The sequence below is a fragment of the Sinocyclocheilus anshuiensis genome, unplaced genomic scaffold (assembly GCF_001515605.1).
Source record: "Sinocyclocheilus anshuiensis isolate Anshui unplaced genomic scaffold, SAMN03320099.WGS_v1.1 scaffold228, whole genome shotgun sequence".
NCBI lineage: Eukaryota > Metazoa > Chordata > Actinopteri > Cypriniformes > Cyprinidae > Sinocyclocheilus > Sinocyclocheilus anshuiensis.
In genome coordinates this window covers 15899-41097 of record NW_015557059.1, presented here as the reverse complement: position 1 = coordinate 41097, position 25199 = coordinate 15899, and the positions used below count along the sequence as shown (strand labels likewise).

Sequence of the window (25199 nt, the reverse complement as noted above, 5' to 3'; positions counted from 1 at the left end):
ATAAAACTCAGTCCCCGAATTAAACCTTCTCATACGCATAATTACAGAGAATTGTACAGTCACACACCATATAATAGTTCAGATGGTGATGTATTAGTACTTATATATTTAAACACTTAACTGAACATATTTATTTTCTCTATTCATTGTTATTTTTTTGCAATATTTTTGTACATTAATGTGCACAAGCCTACATATACTTTTCATCTGAAGCAAGAACAAAATGTTACATATTTTACAAGAACAAGAGTGAGAATACAAGACCGTACAGATGGATACGACATGGTTGGTAAGTGCAACAAAAAGTACACACACACACATATATATATTCTTGCATTTAAAAAAGAAATTGTACAGTATATTATTATGTATATTATTCTCATTGCAGGAATCTTTCTCATGCTTGATTCTATCTATACTTGTGATATTGTGTCTGCCGCTGTCAGCCACATCTCATTTTCCTTCCCAGAATACAACAGGTACTGAAGTATACTTTATAGATCCAATTAGTATTGTTCTGGGTAGGGGGGAAAAAATAAATTAGTAGCTTCTTGCTTTCTATACAGTACAACTGTCAGTTACATATAAAGTTCACAGTAAGACATTTGAATTCCATTATTGCATTTTTGTCAACTCTGATATCAAAACTGAATGGCAGGTTTTGAATTGAAATATTTTATGGTGTTTTTCAGTGTATTTGGGATCTAGTTTTATCCAGGAAGCTTTACGCAGAGCCAGAGAGCTGACAGACGCCGCGTACGCTCACACCAATGACAGGTGAGACTTTAGCCAAAGTCAAAGCTCATTTGATTTAAGTATCAACCAATCAAGCCAATAAAGGAAATTGAGACAAAAATAGTCCCAAATGAGTCAATAGTTGTCATACAATAAGATTACAGAAGTATAAAATGATTTATTTTCTATCTTATGTTTTGTGTCTGCTCTCTCATTTCTATCAGGGTGAAGACGTCCGTATCAGACGGTTCTGTCCGACCCAGTGATCTGCTGGCCTTGTTCAAACAAACCGGCCCCAAAACCAGAACCCACGTCAGATCTGCTGAGTTTCTGGATAATACGGTAGAGCTGATTAGAGAGATGGTTTACACACACTCCATGGACATACCCGACCTCACCGGTACACACACACACACACACAGACATTTGGGCCATTTACAAGTACATGATTTTGAAGTCGTATCAACATCTGATGTGTGCCTTTCAGAGCTTTTAAGTGCAGAAGACATGGAGACCATACTGCAGGTTACAGGCTGTTCCTCAGAGACACTGAGACCCGTGTGTAAATCTGACTGTCTGTCCAAACGTTACCGTACCATCACAGGACACTGCAACAACAGGTGCACTCGATAACAAAATATATCATTGTTCATTCAGTTTCTGTTCTCAGAAAGCATCATATTTCCTTTTATCAGTGCTGTTTTTGACTTTGCAGAGGAAACCCTCAATGGGGGGCAGCAAACACCCCTTACACCCGCTGGCTGTCGCCGGAGTATGAGGACCCTCGAGGGGCCCCCAGGGGCTGGAACCCACAACACACCTACCACAACCACACACTACCATCTGTAAGACTGACTGATGTAATCATAGTTGTTGTTTTGGCTTTTATATAAATGTTATTGATTTTCTTCTTCAATTTGAAATTTTGTGTGCTTTATTAGCCTGAAAAATACATTTACATTCATATTGTTAAAGTGTTTACATATAATGAGATATTGTGCATAATAATACATACTATATACAATGGTGCCAAATTGGTTAAATAAATAAAACAACATTTCAAATGACATTATTATTATTATTATTATAAAAATTATTAAAATATAAACAAAATTATTAAAATAATATAATTAATTATTATAAAAATTTAGTAAAATCATTTAATAAAATAATATTAAAGAATAAATGAATCCTAGCGCAACAATAAACACAAATTTTACTCTTTTAATTTAATTTGAATTATAATCGATAAACTATAATCGATTATGGCCTATTACTGCATCAATGCAGAATCGACCACGTCCGCAGCATCACGATATACCATAGACACGATTAATTTCAACACCCCTAGTAGTTTATTACATAAAAATTCACTTTTTATATTTTAATATTCTAAAGAACCTTCTGTGAACCTGAACCTTTTGTGAAATGGAAAGATTCCATGTTAAAGGTTCTTCATTGAACCATCAATGCAAATAATAATAAAAAAAACTAAAGATGAAATAAGACCAAATAAGTCTTCCAGATTCAATCAGATATTATTGTCTCTGTGCAGGTCCGCAGCGTGTCGCAGGAGGTTCTGTACACTCATAACGAGAACATCTCTCTGGACATGTCTCTGTCTCATCTGCTGGTGGAGTGGGGTCAGTGGATCGATCATGACCTGACCTTGACCCCTCAGAGCCCTAGCACAGCGGCCTTTAAGACCGGAGCGGACTGCACACGCACCTGCAGCAGAGACACGCCGTGTTTTCCAATACAGGTGCGTATTACACCCTGATAACTAGGACTGCCCCCTAATAATCGACTAACCGTTAGTCGACGAGAAGATGCTTGGTCGACCAAAATTTCATTAGTCGCAGAAATTTTTTTTAACAAAATCCACAGGCGAAGTCACGCAGTCCGTGACGGACAGATTGTTAACGGCTGGTCTATGTGGTAATACAGTAGGCTACATCGGGCAGGACATCCAAATGCTCGCCTATCATTCATCGACCTCAAATATGGATTATCATCTGAAATATGTAAGTATTAGAAACTTTACTTGGCCACTCAATCTATTTGTTAACTTAGAGAAATGTCCGTTGTTCAAGTGTCTGTGTGGAGTGTAAAGCTGAATAGTAGCGCTCACTGCAGGACAGATGGAGGCTCCGGTGCGCTCACTTGCTCTTAAAATACTCAGTCAGTTTTGCTCATTCAGATAAGAGTAATACATCTTTCAAATCTGTAAAGACTCTACGTTTATTTGTGTGCTCTCAAAATTTTGTAAAATAATGAAAGCAAACATGACGCACTTTCTGCCATCTCGGTCTATGTGAATTTAGGCATTTATATAGCGCTTTATTGTGTATTGCTGTGCACCCAAAGCGCTTTACAATCATATGAGGGGTCTCTCCTCAACCACCACTAGTGTGCAGCATCCACCTGGATGATGTGACTGCAGCCACAGGACAATGGCGCCAGTGCACTCACCACACACCAGCTACAGGTGGAGAGGAGAGAGAATCATAGAGCCAATCAAGTGGATGGGGATTATTAGGAGGCCATGATTGACAAGTGGAGGGAATTTGGCCAGGACACTGGAGTTACACCCCTACTCTTTAGGGGAAGTGCCATGGGATTTTTAATGACCACAGAGAGTCAGGACCTTGGTTTAACATCTCAGTTATAGTGTCCCCATCACTATACTGGGGCATTAGGACCCACAGAGACCACAGGGTGAGCACCCCCTGTTGGTCTCACTAACATCTCTTCCAACAGCAACCTAGTTTTCCCAGTAGGTCTCCCATCCAGTTACTGACCAGGCTCAACCCTGCTTAGCTTCAGTGGGCAACCAGTCTTGGGCTGCAGGGTGATATGGCTGTGGCTTGAAAATGTGAGCGCGAAACTCCGTGTATACTTGCCTTACAGACATGAAAAATAGATAAATAATAATAGAGTGAAATGTCTACTTTGAAATGAACCAATTCAAATTGAAAACAAATATTCTCAAATTATGTAATCTGTATTAAACATGCATACAGGCTCGTCCACTACTGTGGAGATGACGAATCGGTGTTGCAGACTTCATCTCTTAAGCCAAAAACAATGAAAACGCTAGTTTATCAATAAATTATTAAAATGTTAATGCAGCCTCCTTACTGTTTTTTCCGACACATTCGTAATCATTACTTCTGCCGGTGTGCTGTGCCAAGCTTTATGCCTGTGCTTGAGCGCTTATTAGGCTATGTAGGAAATCGCTCCGGTTGCTCACGTAACCTTGGTTCCCTGAGATAAGGGAACGAGCGTTGCATCGTCATTTGATGACTGCTTGGGGGGAACTCCTGTTTACTCTATTACTGAAGCCTGATTGGTTAACGTTTGTGTAGCTGCACAAACCAATGGCGCTCGAGCCCACCAGAAGAGGCGGAGCCGACTGCTATATAAGTCGGCTCGGAGCGCCATCTCATCAGAATCATACGACTGAAGCGACAGCCATCGATTCACGTTCAGCTATAGCATGGCCAGTTACGCAACGCTCGTTCCCTTATCTCAGGGAACCAAGGTTACGGGAGTAAACGGAGCGTTCCCTATCGAAAGGTAATTCCTGTTGCATCATTGTTTGACGACTGCTCGGGGAGTGTATCCAGTAGCGCCATGCTATAAGCAGATGCAGAACTTAGCCTGCTCCGCGAGCTCAGCCCAGGAACACTCAGCGAGGGGGCCATAAGCCTGAGCCACAAAGAGACCCGAGAACGTTCTGAGGTCTACTTGAGATAACTCTCAAGAAAAAAGTAAGCATTAGGCGGATAATACGGGCAGGGACCGGGACGTCCAAATTGTAGAATCTTATAAAGGTAGACGGCGACGACCAGCTGGTGGACGCATAAATCTCCCCAATAGAGATTCTACTGGACCAGGCCCAAGAGGAGGCCATTCCTCTGGTGGAATGGGCCCTCACACCTAAAGGACATTGCAAGCCAGCTAAGGCATAAGCCAGAGCTATAGCATCTACTATCAAATGAGGTAGTCTTTGCTTTGTGACAGGCAGCCCTTTAGAGCGACCTCCAAAGCACACAAAAAGCTGCTCTGATTGTATGAAAGGCTCTGAGTGCTTAATGTAAACTCACAGTGCCCAGACAGGGCATAACAAGTTGGGACCTTGTTCGCCATCCGTTCCAGTGAAGAACGACTTTACAGTCATTGGGTCCAAACTCAAGACAGGAAGCACTGACAGACAGGGCTTGCAAGTCCCGTACTCGCTTGATTGATGCCAGGACCTAAAGCAGAGAGGTTTTGAGTGTCATGATTCTTAAGCCGGCTGTTTGAAGCGGCTCAAAGGGGGAGCTCTTGAGAGCTGTCAGGACTATAGACAAGTCCCATACTGGCACCGTCCTAGGGCAAGGAGGGTTTAAGAAACTATTCTAAGAAACTTAACGATCAAGTCGTTCCTGCCAATTGTCCAGCAGGTCTCGAGAGAATGATTCGCCGCGATGGCCGCCACATAGACTTTGAGCGTGGAAGGGGTCTCTTATCCAGCAGCTCCTGCAAAAAGGTTAGCACGTGGGACACGTCACATGATACCGGATCCTGGTTCCGTGCTGAACGCCAGTCACTGAAGACTGACTACTTGAGGGCATAGAGGCACCTTGCAGATGGAGCTCTAGCCTCTAAAATGGTATTAGTGACTCTCGCTGGGAGTTGGCTGGACTCCCGTCGAGTGGCCAGACATGAAGGTTCCACAGTTCCGGCTGGGGATGCCAAATCCTGCCCTCTCCTCAGGTCTCTCCTCAGTGGTATTGACCACGGCGCTGCAGATAGCAGCTGGATCATCTCCGGAAACCAGACTTGGTTCCTCCATACGTAAACAACGTATGCAACGTATGTACGCGGATACATTGTTACGTTCAGATCAAAGCGTAAACAATGTATCCACGTACATACGTTGCATACGTTGTTTACGTATGTGATACTCTCCAAAATGGCGCTATAGGGTGACGCAGAGGAGATGAATTGTTGAATTAAGTCATTATTTTTGTTTTCTTTGCGCATAAAAAATATTCTCATAGCTTTGTAAAATTACGGTTGAACCCCTGATGTCACAAGGATTATTTTAACGATGTCCTTGCTACGTCTCTGAGCCTTGATCATGTAAGGATCCTTGCTGTCTATGGGAGGGTCAGAGAGCTCTCGGATTTTATCAAAAATATCTTAATTTGTGTTCCGAAGATGAATGAAGGTCTTACTTGTTTGGAACGACATGAGGGTGAGTAATTAATGACAGAATTTTCATTTTTAGGTGAACTATCCCTTTAATAAGCGTGCGATTAGTCGACTAATGCTTAAAATGAACGACTACTAGTCGACCAGAAAAGGCAGCCCTACTGAAAACAGATGCCAGATCATACATACTCTGAACATCTGTTCCTTCTTCTTCACGTTCAGATCCCTCTTTCCGATCCTCGCACAGGGACTCAGAGCTGCATGCCGTTTTTCCGCTCTGCTCCAAGCTGTACGGTTCCACTCGGTCACCGGGAGCAGCTGAACGCTATAACGGCATTCGTGGACGCCAGCATGGTGTACGGTAGCTCAGATGGGCTCAGCGGGGCCCTCAGAAACCTCTCGTCCCCTCTCGGCCTGCTCGCCGTCAACCAGTTCCACTCAGACCAAGGGCTCGGCTTCATGCCCTTCCTGACACGCACGCAGATGAACCTGGACCCCTGCGGCCCACGAGAGCGGATCGACCACATCCCGCTATCAGAGACAGATCAAAGACTCAACATATCCATGGGGAACAGATCGTTCTGTTTCCAAGCAGGTTGTAGGCATTTTTCTGAGTATTTTTCAGATATCATTCATTGTGAGTTAACATGTAACAGCATTCGCAACACATTTTGCTTCCATAATCACGTAAAATGGGACAAACAAGAGAAAAATATAGGCCGTCATCTGATGCAGCATAAACTCTAGTACATGTAGTAAACAATGTAAAATTCTTAATATAATCAGCCTGCAATGATAGTATTACTAGCCATTTTAATTGATTTAAGTTCATGCTGTTGATTTTCCTCCCTTAATTTAAATTAAATTCAGTGTGCTTTATTAGCCTGACAAAAGCAATGGCATTCTTATTGATAAAGCGTTTGCATACAATGACAAATGGTACATACTACATACAATGAGAAATGGTGCAAAATATAAAAATAAAAGTAAAACAACATTTCAAATTAAGTAAATATCATGTATAAATATTATTAAATTAATAAATAAAATATTAAATAATAAAATAATTACAAAATAATTTTAAAAATTAAATAATATTAAATAATGAAATTAGTCATAGAGCAACAATACATTTTAATTTTAAGTGTAGGTATATAAGTATAATGTTCTCTATTTATGTGAAGCACCACTGTAGTCATAAATAATAGACTCAAAGGGATGAATAAAGCTTTAAACTTAAAAAAAAAAAAAACCCGCTATGACAAGTGGTGCAAAATTAAACTAAAAACAATATTTCAAATTAAGTAAATATTTATTAAAAATTTAATCATATTGATTAATTCAATTAACTGTAGAGCAACAATACATTTTATTTCATTTTATTTGCAATATAGTGTTAATATTGCTGAATTGCTCAATTTTTATTTCATGTTGACTTTAAGGGTATTAAAGCTAAAACACCCTATGAAAAAAAGGAAAATAAGTCACAATTTGTGTCATTTTATTAAAAAATGTCCCAGTTAGGCCTTCACTCTGATGCGTTCTGATTTAAACTGGCCAGTTGATGATGAGCTGTTTTTGTGTGCGTGTCTCAGGTGACTCTCGGGCCAATGAGCACTTGGGTATGATCGCTTTGCACACGCTCTTTCTGAGAGAACACAACCGATTGGCTGAGGAGCTTCACAAGCTCAACCCACACTGGAGCCCGGACACGCTGTACCAGGAGGCCAGAAAAATACTGGGTGCAGTCCACCAGGTGAGAAGATAAAACCTGAAAAAAATTAATAAAAGGTTACTTAATTTATGCATGTCTCTGACTTGCTGAATCTTGTTTGGAAGGTCTTGACATGGGATCACTACTTGCCCCGCGTCCTGGGCCGCAGTGCTAACCTGGCCCTCATGCCCCCGTACAAAGGTTATGACCCCGCAGCTGATCCCAGCATCTCCAACATTTTCTCCACCGCTGCCTTTCGATTTGCACACGTAACCGTGCATCCGGTTGTGAACCGCCTCGGACCTGATTACCAGTTGAGCCCTGAGCACCCGGCTCTGCCGTTACACCACTCTTTGTTTGCATCCTGGAGAGTCGTGCAAGAGGGTTTGTTTCACACACACACACACACACACACACACACGCGCACACACACACACACACACACACACACACACTTAAGGCAAAACACATGTGAATAGAGTAAGAAATAGCTAATAAATATCATCAAGCTTCCCTGGTTGATTAATCACCGTACTTTAAGACAGCTGTTTTGTACTACAAGTTCTCTGAAATGTTTAAATATGCAAATGAACCATTGTCTAATTAAATATGCACTAATTTGCATACATTTCCAGAACATAAATCTCAATGATAAATAAAGCCAGGATCAATTCTTGTTTCATTTTGTTGGCATATTAGAGTTGACATAAGGTTTTTACAGATCGGATTTTGGATTTCTCTTTTTATCATTTAGAAAATACTGTCAATGGCAAAAAAATCATTTAAAAAATAAATAAATAAAACTTAGGAATAAAATGTTAAATGTATAAGTTTGGTGAATGATATATGAACAAACCCCTCTGTAAAAACCTCCAGAATATAGATGGAAGTAAATGTTTGGTGCAAGGGCATAGAATTTAGTAGGGATGCTCAGGATGTGTTCCTACCTATTTCCAGCCACAACTAAATTGTCCCTAGCAATAATTTTGATCAAACAATTAAATATGTATGTAGACTAGAAAACCACACGCTTTCAAGGATGCGCATTTAATACATTGGCGGAGTAGGAACATATAAGCTAGATCAACTTTGAATAAAGAAAAGAGATTTAGAGCCATATTTTTGTTTATGTATGTTTATGTTTATGACATGTATGTGAAATTTAGCTAGCAGGAAACACAAATTAATTCAGTTATATTTTCCTATATTCTCTTTTGAGTAGTCAAACAATCCAAAGAAAACATCTTTAAAACAAAAAGAAAAGTCACTTACAAAATGAGATTAGATGAACAAAAATCTGACCAAAATTTCTCTGTGTGGGCACATTGGCAAAACAAGTGAATGAATCTTCCTCAGAAGAGTGACTTATATTAGGCTATAATCATGTCCATAAGCTTTTTGTGAAATTTGGAGTAACTCATTCATCTGTTGCTTGACCTCTTCATGTTTAAGGAGAGAACTATAGTTTCCAAAGTCAGACATCGCTTGTTATGATTTTCAAAGGCGATTTTTCTAGCGACTACTAGATTGTCCCTAGCAATAGTTTTGATCAAACAATTAAATGTCTGTTGTCTGCCATTATGTCCCCACCACCAATGCCAAAATCAAACCCACACCCTTAAAATAAACTAATTTTGAGAAAACAGCCTTTAAAGATATATATTATAATTTTACAGAACCAAATACATAAAGTGCAATAAAATAAACACATTTGTATTTCGGATATTTTATTTCCACTAATCTGAAAGAAGACATGTTATGTAGGCAAAAAGCCCAAAATCTCAAAACTAACCAGTGCATGAAAACAGTGTTTTTGTTTTTTTTCCTGTAGTGTCTTGCCTTAATATTATACTCAATATACTGTATGTATATATGTATAATAGGGCTGTAAGTTTAACACATTAACTTAATTAGTTATGAAATAATAACGCGATTAAAATATTTTAACGCAGTTAACGCACTGGCTCCGCCCCCAGACCTGTACTTCATCTTGCATTTCGTACAGTTGACTGCTGACAAATATGATGCAGGGCAACAACTACATAAATACAGTTATGCCCTAAAAATGTAAGATATTGGTGCAAAAAAATGCCCCTGTATGAGTTTTTTTCTCATATATAATACGTTAACACACAAGCAGGGAGAGCAATATCACATGAGTGCTGATTTTATCCCAAATATCACGAGTTTAAATGTGATTTTTAACAGTTCAGTAAATAAGAAGTTGATATTGTGTTATATTTTAAAGCTTAACACCTTTAAAGCCACAGCAGAATTGTGGCCTGTCTCTGAGCAACACAGCGGTGTTTAGTTTCTGAATGAATCCACGTTTTGAACGTATCGTGTGAATCAATGATTCAAAGACCCATTGAATCGAGATGGTCCTCACTGCAGAGACCTTACATATACCTAACCCTATCCGTCTCCGGCCCCTGATCACTAAACCCACCCATCTCCACCCCCTAGATCTGGATCCAACCACGCCCCCTGGATCTTGTGTTCTGCAGTTAGGGGCTACTGATTGAATCATCCATTTGAATGAATCGAATGAATGAGTGACTCATAAAGACATTTACCGCCACCTGCTGGCAGATTTAGTTTCTTATTTAGAGAATAATAATTATATTTATTATTTATTAAAAATAATAATAATAAAAATAAAAACTTTAAAGGGATAGTTCACCCAAAATATTCAAATTCTCTCATCATTTACTCACCCTCATGTCGTTTCAAACCTTTCTTTTGTGGAACATAAAAGAAGGTATTTTGAAGACTGTTGGTAACAAAGCTGTTTTGGTTACCAGTGACTTTCATTGTGTGAACCAAAAATTACTGAAGTGTTTCTCAAATCATCTTCTTTTATGTTCTATAGTTTATGTTAGGCCGTTGTAGCCTAATGTTTATGTGTAATACATTTTATGTTGAATCAAATAAAATATTTCTTTCTAAAGCTACAATTTGTAATGTCAACTTGATACTTTCTCATTTAACACAAAAATAGCTTTAAATAGTCTGTTGTGGGTATTTTCACAGATTAGATTAGATTAATTAATCGACACACATCATGTCATTAATTAGATTAAAAGTTTTAATCGACAGACAGCCCTAATATATAATGTTTACTCAACAGCATGACGTTATGATGCATAATGAATGTTCTTGTGTGCAGGTGGCATTGATCCTGTGCTGCGTGGTTTGCTGTTGTCCCCGGCTAAACTGCAGACAGCAGATCAGATGATGGTGGAGGAACTGACCGAGAGGCTCTTCCAGGCTCAGGGAGGGCTGCCGCTCGACCTGGCGGCGTTAAACCTGCAGAGGGGACGAGATCATGGCCTACAAGGTGCCAGTTAGCAGCCTGTCATTAGCTAAGCATAGTGAGCTGCTTCGCTGTCTACTGCCTACATAAGCAACTGCCTTCTAAGGGAGCATCCTAACTGAAATGGAACCTCATAAGTGAGGGATTTGAAATACTGAAGCGCACAAGAGACTCGACTAATGGTTGCAGTTGATTCTGATATGCTGGTAACATAATGACGGAACACTCTACTAAGCATAATGTTGTTTTTCTTTTTTTAAATGGGCTGCTACATTTGTTTGAGCAACTTTTTTGCGCAACAGAAATCAAGTTTTCTCAGCTAGAAGCACATGTATTCACATGCTTGCGTTGAGTATTTTTCAGGTCTGTTTAAATGCAAAATATTGAATACATGAAATATAGGATAAAATGGTATTTTTTTTAAATCAGTATGTGAATAAAAACACTACAAAATAGCACTACCCGCAAGATTTAGCTTAACTAATTCCAGTAGATTTGGGAAAATACAATAATCTTAACTATACAGAAATATTTGCTAAAATAGTCAATTTTAATTAGATTTAACTTTTTGTTTCAATATTGATTTAAATACATTTATTGTACATTTATTGGATTAAATACGTTTTATTATATTTATAAAAAAAAAATGTAATTTATATGTTTATTAATGCAGCTCACTTAGTTATTTTAAAGTTTTTTTTTCTTTATAGGTAACGATACAGTTACAACTTATTATAACTCCTGACATGTTTACAATAGAAAAAAAGTATATAGTAATAGAAAAAGTGTACAAATTACAACTGACATAAAAATGACATAATATAAATATGCAGATATTTATTTATTTACTTACTTCTGGTCTTATTTCAAACTTGTAAGCTATTTTTTTATTATTATTTTTTATGTTTATGAAGGCAGCTCACTAATTTTTTTGTTTTATAAAAACATACAGTGTTTCATATTTGTGCTTCATTAGGAAAGATTCAATTGCAACTTATTAAAGCTCCTGTCATGTTTACACTTAGAAAAATATAAAAATGTGCAAAAAAATAAATACAATAACTTAAATGACTTAAGAAGATAAATATGCACATTATTAATTAAATTATTTATTTATTTATTTGCTTGCTTGCTTACTTTGGTCTTATAAAAAAAAAAAATAATAATAATAATAATAATTAAGTTTCCTGACATTATCTGTCTCCTTATTTAGAACGATTTACTAATTGTTTGCTAATTGTATTTCCTAATATTGTACTAATTTTTCTTACACTAAATCTTAACTTAACCTGAAGATGTCACACTAGTAATATGTCACTATATTACAATATATTTTTTTAATTTAAAAGCATGAATTTTATTTGTTGTCTACACTATAATTTAAACTATTTAATAACAGTTTTCTAATTTACTTTGTACTAATTTCACTAACTTAATAGCTTAATCAGAGTATGTTGTGCTAGACTTTTATTTTGCCCTGTGTTATTTCACTCTCTGCAGGTTACAGTGCGTGGCGGGAGCTCTGCGGTCTCTCCGCACCTGTGAATGAGTTTGATTTAGCAGGCATTCTGGGTAATGGAGTTCTGGCCAGGAAGCTGCTGCATCTCTATGGAACAGCTAAGAACATAGACGTGTGGGTCGGGGCCATTTCAGAGCCGGCTCTGCCTGGGGGCCGCGTGAGGCCCCTGCTGGCCTGCTTGATTGCCAAACAGTTCAAAGCACTCCAAGACGGGGACAGGTAATGTGATATTCCACTTCCTCTGAGTATTATTTAGTTTGAGACAAATACTGTAGGGTCAATGTTGAGTTGTCAGTCGGTACACAATTAAATGCGGTTTAGGTTCTGGTGGCAGAATGAAGGTGTGTTCAGCTCCGCTCAGAGAGACGCGCTGCGCACCACATCTCTGTCCTGCATCATCTGTGACAACACACACATCCGGCTGGTGCCCTTTGACCCCTTCGCGCACACACTCCACCCCGACGACCTGCTGCCCTGTGCACGCATCGGCCACATGAACCTCTCAGCGTGGAGAGAACCTGACACCGCTGGTATTAGCGACCGAAAGAATGTAAACAATCAAATGATCCTTTTATCTGACATGTGTTATTCATATTCTGCCAATATTTGGGTCTCATTTTCAGACCCGGTCTGTGGCGCGGTCCTGCGGTTGAGTCTGGGTTTCTCTGTTCTGTGTGAATCTGCAGTGATGTATCAGTGTCCTGCTGGATACCTGCTTCAGGGTGCCACACAAATCACCTGTGACCCCAACACCCAGCAGTGGACCCCACAAACGCCCACATGCCAAGGTTCAGTTCAATTAAATATTGAATTAATTAATTTAACTTAATGTTACATTAAACATTACATAGTAAATGTAAAATAACATTAAATATTAAATTAAATAGTAAATATTAATTATACAGTATTATGCAGTTAATATTAAATCAAATTAAATATTCAAAACAAATTAAATGTAAGTATTTTTCAAAGTAAATTTGAAAATTGACTGATCCATCTGACACCAAATTTATTAAAACAATGTTTGTTTGTTTTTGGTTATTTCAGTATTTTATTGGTTGTTTTGAAACATTCATGTACATTTTTTAAGTTAAATTAAATGAAATTAAATATTTAGTTTGATTAAATATTACATTAAACACCAAATATTACATTAAAAGTTGCATGTAAAATAATATAATAATAAATATGAAATTAAATAGTAAATATTAATCAAACAATATTAAACAATTAATATTCAAATCAAACTAAATTAAATATTAGTGCTGTCAAACGATTAATCGCGATTAGTCGCATCCAAAATAAAAGTTTTTGTTTACATAATATATGTGTGTGTACTGTGTATATTTATTATGTATATATAAATACAAACACATACAGTATATATTTAAGAAACATGTTATGTTTATATATTAAATATATTTATATATAATATAAAATATAAGAATATAAATGTATAAATGTAAATATTTTCAAAATATATACTGTATGTGTGTGTATTTATATATACATAATAAATATACACAGTACACATACATATAATATTTAAACAACAACCTTTATTTTGGATGCGACTAATCGCGATTAATCGTTTGACAGCACTAATATATATTAAACTTGACTGATCCACCTGACACCCAATGTATTAAAACATTGAACATTTGGACATTCATGTACATTTTTAAACGAAACTAAACTAAACTAAATATTAAATATCAAATACTACATTAAAAATTAAAAGATTAAGTATTAAATTTACTAGTAAATATTAATAATAAAATGTTAAACGATTGATATTAAATATTAAATAAATTTAACTATTTAATAGTAAATAAATATTAAATATAAATATTAAAAATAAAGTATAGAACTACGCTTTTATTGGTTATTTTAAATATTGATGAATGTTCCACTCATTTCTTTTGGAAATTTGGACATTAATGGACACTCTTTAAATTAAATTAAATTAAAATGACATATAAATAACTTATTAAATATGAAATTAAATGGTAAATATTAATGATAAAATAATAAACAATTAATATGAACTATTAAATAAAATTAATATTTATTTAATATAAATATAAATTAATTTAGAAATTGACATCCATCTGACACACAATTTATTGTTTTTTTTTCTTTGGATAATTTCAGATATTGATGAATGTTCCGCTCATCCGTCCGTCTGCCCTCCACACCTGCAGTGCTTGAACACACCTGGAGGTCACACCTGCACCGGTGAGCAGCCTCTGCCACACCCGTAACCAGCAGTTTCCTCAATCCATGCCATATTAATCACATAAATGAGCTATTATTTGTTGCATATGCAGAACCTGCAGCTCCGCCCCTTTCCTCCATTGTTGCATCAGTGATGTCAGTCCTAGGGGGCGTGGCTTTGATAGTGCTCTTCCTCGCCTGCTACCAAAGGTGTGTTAAAAAAAATCTCCACTTCAAGCTGTTGTTTATCTGAGGAAATGTATAAAACTTATACTTTGAATGTTATTTCTTGCAGATGTATCCTTCGGAAAGCCGAGCCGGTGAAGGCAGAATGCTGTCAGAGAAGAAGCTGAAATGGAGTCGAGGGGAAACTGGTTTGGAAAATGTGCAGATTTGGCCCCAGTTGGTCTGTGTTCACATGTTCAATATTCCAGTTTCATAACCACAGTCTGATTTCACAACCTGAAACACCGTTTGAATGAAACGTGTGTGAACATGAATGGAAGCATTTTTAGCATTTCTCCCAGTGTTCTCGCCCTTTTTCTGTGCTAAATCTGCCGTCGGCTCACAGCATCGGCCCTCCCTCATGTGACGTCACGTCAGCTGATGTACAAAAACCCTTGCTTTAATGCATACTTTTTAGCCTTGTTGTTAATAGGTCAGTAAGATTTTTTTTTTAAGAAATTAATACTTTCCTTCAGCAAGTACACATTGATCGAAAGTGACAGTAAAGACATTTATAATATTACAAAAGATTTCTATTTTAAATAAATGCTGTTCTTTTGAACTTTCTGTTCGTCAAAGAATCATGAAACAAAAATGTTGAAGCAGCACAACTGTTTTCAACATTGATAATAATCAGAATTTTTTCTTGAGCAGCAAATCAGCATATTAGAATGATTTCTGAAGATCATGTGACACTGAAGACTGGAGTAATGATGCTGAAAATTCAGCTTTGCATCACAGGAATAAATTACATTTTACAATATATTCAAATAACAAACAGTTATTTTAAATCAAAATATTTAACAATTTTACAGTTTTTAACTGCATTTGTCATCAAATAAATGCAGCCTTGATGAGCAGAACAAAAAATCTTACCAACCCCAAAATTTTGAACGGTAGTGTAAATCTTTGTAGCAGAATATTAATATTTGTTCATAGACATCTAATTAGTTATTTTTTTATGTTTTGACTCTTCTGTTTTGCTGCTGTAAATTAGGTGCAACATGTTCCTATATATGATGAATTTAATCTCAGCCAATAGAATCCAAGATTGTGCTGTGACATCATGCATATATGTATTATACATTTAAATAAGCTTTGACATTGACATATTGTTAAATAATTATGATTTTAAGGATCATAAATGCACTACTGAAACGATCCTGAAGTGTCAGACCATATGAGTGTCTTTACAGGATTTTCTCATCAAATCATATATATATATATATATATATATATTCCACTTGTATGGAAATATATAACTGACCAGTATGTGTTTTTACACATTCATACATAAATTATGATGAATAAAGCACACGTTCTTACATGATGCTATATAGTTATTTTTGGAAAAAAGTATTAATTAATCACAAGACAAAACTGAGTCACACATTTATATTCTGCAGAAGCTTTTAATGGAGTTTTAAACATGATGAGGCAGTTTAACTAAAGCAACAGACCTGAGGGTAGACGCCATATTTAATGTGTCACGAATGAAAACAAGGCTGACAAAACCTTCACAATATATTTCCAAAACATTTCCAGTTAAAAAAACAACAAAACTACTGAAAGCATGTTTTCACACATATCAAATTAAATATGATGACAGTCCACCACAAGCGAGTTCTACACTGTAAACACTGTATTCGTGCCGTAAGACAGCGATTGTCAATCATGCAACAGTTATAATCTATAATACGGAGTGCGAGTACTATAACTTGTGTACGATGGTTAAGCATCCATAACTTAAGTGCTGCTGCGTGCAGGAGCGTCAGTAACGGAGACTCACACGGCACTTTTCTTGACACTTGCATAGAAAAGATCTCTGGAGGATTGTCCATTCAAAGCTGTAAACCAGGGTCATGCTGGGACACAAAGCGCCTTAGTGTACAGTACAGTACAGTATGTACAGGTGTACAGTATATGCATTGCACAAGATGGTGCAGTACCTTCAGATGAAGTTCTAGCTCTGCTTTAGAACTCCAGAACTGATTCTATTGTTGGAATTACTATAATTATGAGTTTCCAACTAGTATAAGCATTCAGTCTTCGTCAAACAGATAAAGAATTGTTGTTAAAATATTTGAAGAACATACAGGACGTTGGAATATCAACCTTTTTATGTTCCGACTAGAGCGAAAACAACATAAGACTTCTTCAAATACAAGCCAATTATTTTACTATCTTTCTAGAATTAAAAAAAAAAAACGTCTGTCGAACACTAGACAAGCTGAAAACATTAGAGGGTTCAAGCTATGAACTCTGCCGTCGTCATGTGTTTAACGGATTACTCTGAATTTCTTTGCAAATGGCAAGTTAAATGTCGGTTTGGAAGCATATTTCTGCCACAGAATTAAAAAATAAAAATTGTGTTTATATCTCACAATTCAAACGTTTTTCTTGCAATTCTGAGAAGCAAAGTCAAAATTGTGGGATATAAACTCGAAAACTGCAAGACAAAATTGAGAAGTGTGAGATAAAAAGTCAGTTACCTTTTTCTATTTTTTTAATTGTGTGGCAAAAACGGAAAAATAGAATTCTGAGAGGAATTCAGAATTGTGAGATGTAAATTGGAATTCCCAAAAAAACCCTGAATTGCGAGATGTAAATTCAGAATTCTGAGGGGGAAGAAGTCTGAACTGTGAGATGTCAACTCAAAAAGTCAGAAGTGAGAGAGAAACTTTTTAAAAAGTCAAACGAGTCTCCACATGTCGGAGACTTTTTACCGGTAAATGGGAAAAACGTCCTGTTGTTGACTTCTTGAAACAAGAACGTCTTGTAAACATTTACCTCAGTGTTAACAATGTGGCACATTTACTGCATTCAGTCTTTCCCAAAGCAAGAACAACACAAAGCCTGTGGAGAGTGAAACTGTACAGCTGTTATCCGTGGGCTCGGGGAGTGCTAGTGTTCTGGGAATTCTTCTGTAGTGCTTCCCTGAATACATACATGAATATGGAGCTAGAAAACACCAGCATGGGAGTGTTTGAGTGAAAGTTGAGATGACCGTGCTGTATTTGTATTTGTGTGCTGGTTCTCTAGCGCTCCTCCGTCAGAAAGTATCCCAGTTTGGCCACACTCATCTCTCTCCGCAGACGCATCACTTCCCAAAACATCTGCTGGACTATGGAAAATGACAATGATCCACAGGAAAATGACAATTATTTTCTTCTGACATACTGTATTGCAATCAAATTAAAACTTTCAAATATAAATTAAAAATAAAAATAATAATACATACATACATACATATCCTAATGATTTTTGGCATAAAAGAAAAATCGTATACAATGTATTGTTGGCTATTGCTACAAATATACCCGTGCTACTTATGACTGGCTTTGTGCTCCAGGGTCACATATACGAGTAATAAAAATATTAACTTATTCAAAATAATTTAAAAATATAATATTTGAATATATATTACATATGTAATATATATATATAGAAAATAGATTGTTTTTATTCTTATATATTTAATTGTGAATAAAATACACATAAAATATACATATATACATTAATTAATATAAATAAATACATCATATTTCAAGTAATCAATATATATTTTTCTTTCACTTGCAATTTTATATGAAATTTTAATATATATCAAATATAATTCTATTAATAAATTAGTTGGTTTCAGATTTTTTTTCATGATTTTCTAATCCTAGATATTGATTTTGTGAACAACAACTAGTCCTAAACAATCATCCATAAATAGTCAAATTGAATTCTAGGAGACTAGTATACAGTTGATCAACTCACCGTCCTGTCTGACGAGGCCCTGCTGGATGTACCTGATGTAAGTGAAGAAATTACACACGGCTGTGATCTGTGAGGAGAGAACGCGCTTTATTAACCCGGTCCTGAAATAAGCATCTGAGAACTGCTTATTAAAAGTGCTTATGAAGAATGAGAGAGTATAGACACGTACTCGTGCTCTGCTAGACGGAGATATATAGTAGTAATTCTCTTTATCTCCCAGTTTGATTCGATGTCGACAGGGGCGGGACATGCCGCTCAGCGCACATTTACTGTTCAAGCAAAAGAGAACACTGGTCAATAGAGCTGTCAATCAAATTACTAAACACTCGTAACAGCCAATAAGATACAAGCCCAGCAACAACATGCCCAGCAAGAAACAAACACAGAAAACCTGTTCTTCAGTTGTGTGAAACTAATTACTTTCAACATAAACGTTTCTAACACTGAAACCTGAAGACACACAATTATAAATTAAATATATAATAAATAAATAAATAAATATTATATAAATTATACAAAGTGAGATGCACGTTGCAAGACAAGGGGTTTTCGCAAAAAATAAAAGTAAATAATTGAATTATGTGTTAAAAAATCAATTATAAAAATATATTTAAAATAGTGCTGTCAAACGATTAATCGCGATTAATCAAAATAAAAGTTTTTATTTACATAATATATGTGTTTCTTCTGTGTTTATTATGAATATATAAATATACACACATGCATGTATATATTTAAGAAAAATATGTTACGTTTATATATTAAAAATATTTGTTTGATAAATTATATGAATATAAATATATACATGTAAATATTTTCAAAATATATGCTGTATGTGTGAGTATTTATATATACATAATAAATATACAAAGTATACACACACATATTATGTACACAAAAACTTTTATTTTGGATGCGATTAATCGCGATTAAACATTTGACAGCACTATTAAATAAAAATAATAATTCTCCGAACAGAAAAGAATACGATGTGTTAGTGTAAACAGGATTTCATGCACATTTGGTTCTTGCATTGACTTACGTTTCTATGGGTGTCCGGCAACCGCTGTGAAAACAACCCCAAATCAAACAGTGATTAAAGTGTGATTAAAGTGCGACTTCCCAGATCAAAGTGCAATCGGTCTGATTCATGTGTATTTGTTGCCCCCAAAGCAGGCAGAATTAAAGAGGGTCCCACACGCTTCATGCCGAATGAAAGGCGTTTAACTTTGATCTGGACTTATCAAAAGCGGAAGCCAGGTGAAGCACTCTAAGAGCTGTTGGTGTGGCTGCTATGATGGTATTAAATCAAATTAAATTATTGAATTTTATATATATATATATATATTGTGTGTGTGTGTGTGTATATATATATATATATACACACACACACACACATACAGTATATATATAAAATCATGTATTTTATTTTATATTTTATATATTTTTAAGGAACAAATAAACAAACATTAATACTTAATTAATTCCTCCAGAAAGAAAAGAACTGGCAAAATATCTGTTCCATTACACCAGATGTTTTCTTTTTTTCTTAGGTAGCTAGTTAGACTGTTTAGTTAACTTTAACTAACTTGTTAAAAATGCAAAGTGCATCATGATTTGCATTCTGTCAAATTTGAAAAGAAATGCAACAGTGCTCACATAACTTCATTATTTGCTTTCACATCATTTTTTTTATTTTTCTGCTTGAGTTTTTAATTGGATTTGTCATTATATAAATAAAAGATACGTAATGCACATTATCTGTAGAAGTAAATCAGCATTTTATGAGTAAAAAGAGAAAAAAAAAATAGATTCTGACACATGCATGATTCTTCATGATTCCTTGAATTCGTCTGATTGGCCAAAAGCGTGAAAGAAAGTGACTGATGTGTTTTGTTTATATAGATTTATCCATCCATGACTCACTTGGGTCCTCCACATTCGAGGGCTTTGACCGTGTGCAGAGACGACATGGCGACGGGCTCGATGGTGAGAGAGTTATTCTCCACTGCGCACTGGACCGACTGAGACAACTAGAGGAAAAGCACAAGAGAACGTCAGCGAGAGAAAACAGACGATTAGAGGAAGACATGTGTGCTCACACACCTCAGAGCAGGTGAATGAAAGACATGGCCCGATATCTTCTCTGTACACCCTGCTGATGAACGCTGAGGAGCGATCCAGACTGGGTGCCTCCTTCCACGAGAGGAACTCTGCGAACAGCACAGAGTCCAACTAGATAAAAGAGAGAGAGAGTTTAGCTTATCCTGCTTAAAGGGATAGTTCACCCAAAAATGAAAATTACCCCATGATTTACTCACCCTCAAGGTGTATATGACTTTCTTCTTTCCGACCAATACAATCGGAGTTATATTTAAAAACATCCTGGCCCTTCCAAGCTTTATAATGGCAGTGAATGGGTGTTATTTTTCAACAGTCCAAAAGAAGTCCAATGAAGCGCATCCATCCATAATAAAATGTGCCTCACACAGCTCCGGGGGGTGAATAAAGGCCTCACGGAATCGATGTGTTTTTGTAAGAAAAATTTCCATATTTAAAACGTTATAAACACTTTTCTCTCACTTCTGCTAACTGTCGTAGGTGGAAGCCGTTCCAGGCGGATGACGTAGGATGTATGCGTAGCGTAAGCGGCAGTGATTAGTGACGAATGCGGAAGCGCAGAGGAGCGAGCAAAACAAAACGCCGGTCACGAATTAGAAGTACAAAACGAGGATTCGTAAAGAAAAATGTTGGAGGATTTCTGTAAACAAACGTTGGTTCTCGTGAGACCAGCATATCTCACTGGAGCTATGCTACGCCTACATCATCCGCCAGAATGGCGTTCTATTGTGAACGTGCGAACGACAGTTAGCGGAAGCTACAGATTACTGTTTATAAAATTTTAAATATGGATATTTTTCTTACAAAAACGCATCAATTTGCTACAGGAGGCCTTTATTCACCCCCCGGAGCCGTGTGAGGCACATTTTATTATGGATGGATGCGCTTCATTGGACTTCTTTTGGACTGTTGAAAAATAACACCCATTCACTGCCATTATAAAGCTTGGACGAGCCAGGACATTTTTTTATATAACTCCGATTGGATTCGTCTGAAAGAAGAAAGTCATATACACCTAGGATGGCTTGAGGGTGAGTAAATTATGGGGTAATTTTCATTTTTGGGTGAACTATCCCTTTAACCACTCAATTAATTAATGGTACTTTCAGAAGTCATTTCTTTTTCTTAAATGTGTTGATTGCTATTTTGTTTTGTTTCCCAGCGGAAAAAAGGTAAAACTAGCCAAGGTGGTTTGCTGGTGTAACCTGGGCACCACACTGGTGTTATTTTAGTAGTATTTATATATTTCTATATAGTATTTATTCATGTTTTTAATTAGCCTTTTTTTTTTTTTTTACATTTTCTTTCTTTTTAGTATTTATTAATATACATTATTAATATATTAATATATTTTTAGTAATTATTATTATATGTAAAACTTTTTCATTATTTGTACTATTCATTCATATATTTAATTATAATGAAATATGTAAATATAAATAATTATTATATAAAATATTAATATCTTTAGTATTTATTAACATATCTAAAACTATTTGATTCTTTTTAGTATTTAGTAATTTTTTTGTTAGTTTTTATTTTTATATTTTCATTATTTAGATATTAATATATTTTATTAACAATATTATTTTAATATGTATTGTATTATTATCTCTAAAAATATATCTAATATATCTAATATAATTTATTATTATAATAATATAATATATAATTGTTTTAGTATTTATTAATGTTTTGAATGAGCTTTTTTATATTTTCATTATTTTTTTGTATATATTCATATATTTTTATTAATATCATTGATTTATTAACATGTTTAGTATTTATAAATATTTCATTATTTTAGTGTTTTATTAATATTTTGAATTAGCATTTTTTTATTTTCAGATTTCATTTTCATTTTTTTCCTGTGTGCTTTTCGTAATTTTTATTAGTTTTTTAATATGTGAAGCTGTAATTTATTTTAATTTTAGTTTTAGTAATTTCAGTACTTCGATAAACTTCAATAAAACTTACTTCAGTTAGTTGCCAAGACAGCATTTCTCATTTTCATTTCAGTTATTAATTTCATCTAATATTTTATTTTATTTCAGATTTATTTCAATTAACAAAAACTATTTTTATTACTTTTAGTTAGCGATAACAACACCGCGCTGATCAGACTGGTCTAGGATGATTTTACAGGAGTTCTGGGCGGGTGTCAGTTGATCAGACCAGCTAAACCACCTTAAACCAGGAAAGACCAGCAAACCACCTTAGGCTGGATTAAGCTGTTTTTTTTTTTTTTCAAAGCAAGAAAGCAAAATAAATTAAGTTCTATTTCGGAACCCTTTGTACCCTGTTGCCATGGAGACCTGCCAGGGTTGAGACACAGGTCACACAGAGCAGCTGACCAGGAATCAGACACACAGTATCAGAGAGAGGAGAAGAGGAACTGCACAGATCAGAGAAATACAGACCCATGAGGAAGTGCGGAGGAGGAGGAAAACAGAGGAAGAACAGCAGGAAGTCAGTGATCAAACCCTCATCATGCAGCTACAGACTAAAACTAGTCCCTAGAAGCCCGTGGTCTTTTCCAGGAGTGTGTTTGCACCTCTTTGTCCTCCCAGTTTGACGCTACATCCGTCGGCGTGGGCTCCGTTTGCAGCTGTAGAGCACCGCTGGCGCTCTTGTTGCGCGTGTGGCCCCCGGGACGAGACGAGGCCCGACTGGAGCCCGGCAACAGCAGCTGAGGATGGAGCTGGCGGTTCGGGGAGGAGGGCGTAGAGGTCAACACCAGGGTTTTCAGAGCAGAGACCTCCGCCTGTAGGACGTCAATCTGAGAAGACAGATGTATTTTGAGATTAAAGAGCCTGAAGTGAGCAGAGAGTGAGACAGAAAGAGTGAGAACGCACCTTGCCCTGGGCCTCCTTCAGTTGCTTCTCAGCCGCCGCTTGTTTCACGTTGGCCTCTCGCACCATCTTATGGGCCTCCTAGAAATGAGAGATGAACGCACACAGGTTTGTGACATGAAATACTTTTGGGAAACAGACATGTCCTGTGTCTGACATGCTTTGAAAATTATTTTGAATAGCATTTTGCTAATGTTTTTATGCATGCAGCATTTTTAGCCAATTTTACATGAATGGTGAGACTACATGGAACATTTTTTAAAAATTATAAAAAAAAATAAAAAAACAGTAATAAATAAATATGATTCATGATTGAAATATGATGATTATTATTAATAACTACAAAATTAAATTGTATTAAATTGTAAAATATGTTTTTTAATGTAATATTAATTGTAAGACTATATGAAATATTTGTAAAAAATGACAAATATAATTAGAAATTACAATTTTAATTACAATTATAAATAACAATTCATTATTAATTATATTATTATATATTATAATTATATAAATATATTAATTATAAAATATTTTTATATTTAATAATTAAATTACATTAAATTGTAGATTTTTTATAATTTAACATTAATTGTGTGGCTCCATAAATCAACAAACAAATAAATAAATATGATTTATTTTTAAATGTATATAATTATATTAATAAATTAATTATTATTATAAGTATTTTATAATTTATTACAATATTCAATAATATTAAATTGTTAATTTGTTTTACAATAAAAATTGATTTGTCACCACAACATCATTTAAAATTAGCTACTAGAGGCAAAATGATTACTAAAAAATTAAGAAACAGTGGCACAGTTTGATGACCAAAGATACAATCCCTTAAGCTAAAATGTAATATAATGTCAGTCTTCATGGCACATGTGTCAATCTACTGCCAGTGATGATGTCACATTAGTCCCGCCCACCTCAAATAGACTGGCGGTCAATTCCTCCAATTCCTGCTCCAGCTGATTCCTGACATGAGACAGTTTGACACACTCCTCGTCTTTCAACTTCAGCTCCTGAAAACACAGACGAGTCTATAAAGCATATTTGAATAGAACCGATTTGAATAGGAGAGCCTGTTAAATAAACAGCAGTCTACCCGAAAATGAAAATTTGCTGAAAAACACGCAGCTTTTCGCTTCACCAGATGTTAACTGATGGACTGGAGTGGTGTGGATTATTGTGATGTTTTTATCAGCTGTTTGGACTCTCATTCTGACGGCACCCATTCACATCCATTGGTGAGCAAGTGATGTAATGCTACATTTCTCCTAATCTGAAGAAACAATCATCAGCTATCTTGGATGGATTTTCAGCAAATTTCAACAAATCCTTTAGGGCAATACATTTGTTATATATTCAGTATGTGTTTAATTTTTAGCATTCTGTTTGTTTTACAGAACGTAGGAAAGGCTCTTCGCTACAGTTGGAAATGTCTGATGTTGGGTCTGCAGAACTTCACTGTGGGATATTCCACTCCTCTTTCTGCTGCTGCTTCAGTTGTCCCAGATTTAC

The 25199-nt window shown here is 35.7% G+C and overlaps 2 protein-coding genes and 1 long non-coding RNA gene across 3 annotated transcripts in view; 2 read left to right on the top strand and 1 right to left on the bottom strand.

The window, feature by feature from the left end:
* Nucleotides 1-282: 282 nt before the first annotated feature.
* On the top strand, nt 283-13139 carry LOC107676453 (eosinophil peroxidase-like). The gene is made up of 13 exons (XM_016471001.1): nt 283-289; nt 693-777; nt 960-1135; nt 1223-1355; nt 1451-1580; nt 2291-2497; nt 6160-6528; nt 7499-7693; nt 7777-8035; nt 10821-10991; nt 12468-12705; nt 12808-13036; nt 13110-13139. The coding sequence occupies exons 1-13, from the start codon at nt 283-285 to the stop codon at nt 13137-13139; spliced, it is 2229 nt and encodes a 742-aa protein (XP_016326487.1).
* Nucleotides 13140-13147: 8 nt separating this feature from the next.
* Nucleotides 13148-14839, top strand: LOC107676458 (uncharacterized). Its single transcript, XR_001632740.1, has 3 exons — nt 13148-13274; nt 14641-14724; nt 14817-14839. It is a non-coding gene; the product is annotated as an uncharacterized LOC107676458 (long non-coding RNA).
* Nucleotides 14840-17942: 3103 nt separating this feature from the next.
* LOC107676469 (guanine nucleotide exchange factor for Rab-3A-like) overlaps nt 17943-25199 on the bottom strand; it is a 16285-nt gene continuing 9028 nt past the window's right edge. Inside the window, exons 7-12 of the mRNA XM_016471021.1 lie at nt 20800-20928; nt 20620-20726; nt 19736-19759; nt 18863-18962; nt 18694-18760; nt 17943-18052 (exon numbers count right to left, since the gene is read on the bottom strand). Of these exons, the coding sequence (XP_016326507.1) occupies nt 17967-18052; nt 18694-18760; nt 18863-18962; nt 19736-19759; nt 20620-20726; nt 20800-20928 (513 nt within the window). The 3' untranslated portion in view covers nt 17943-17966. The remainder of the gene's footprint in view (nt 18053-18693; nt 18761-18862; nt 18963-19735; nt 19760-20619; nt 20727-20799; nt 20929-25199) is intronic.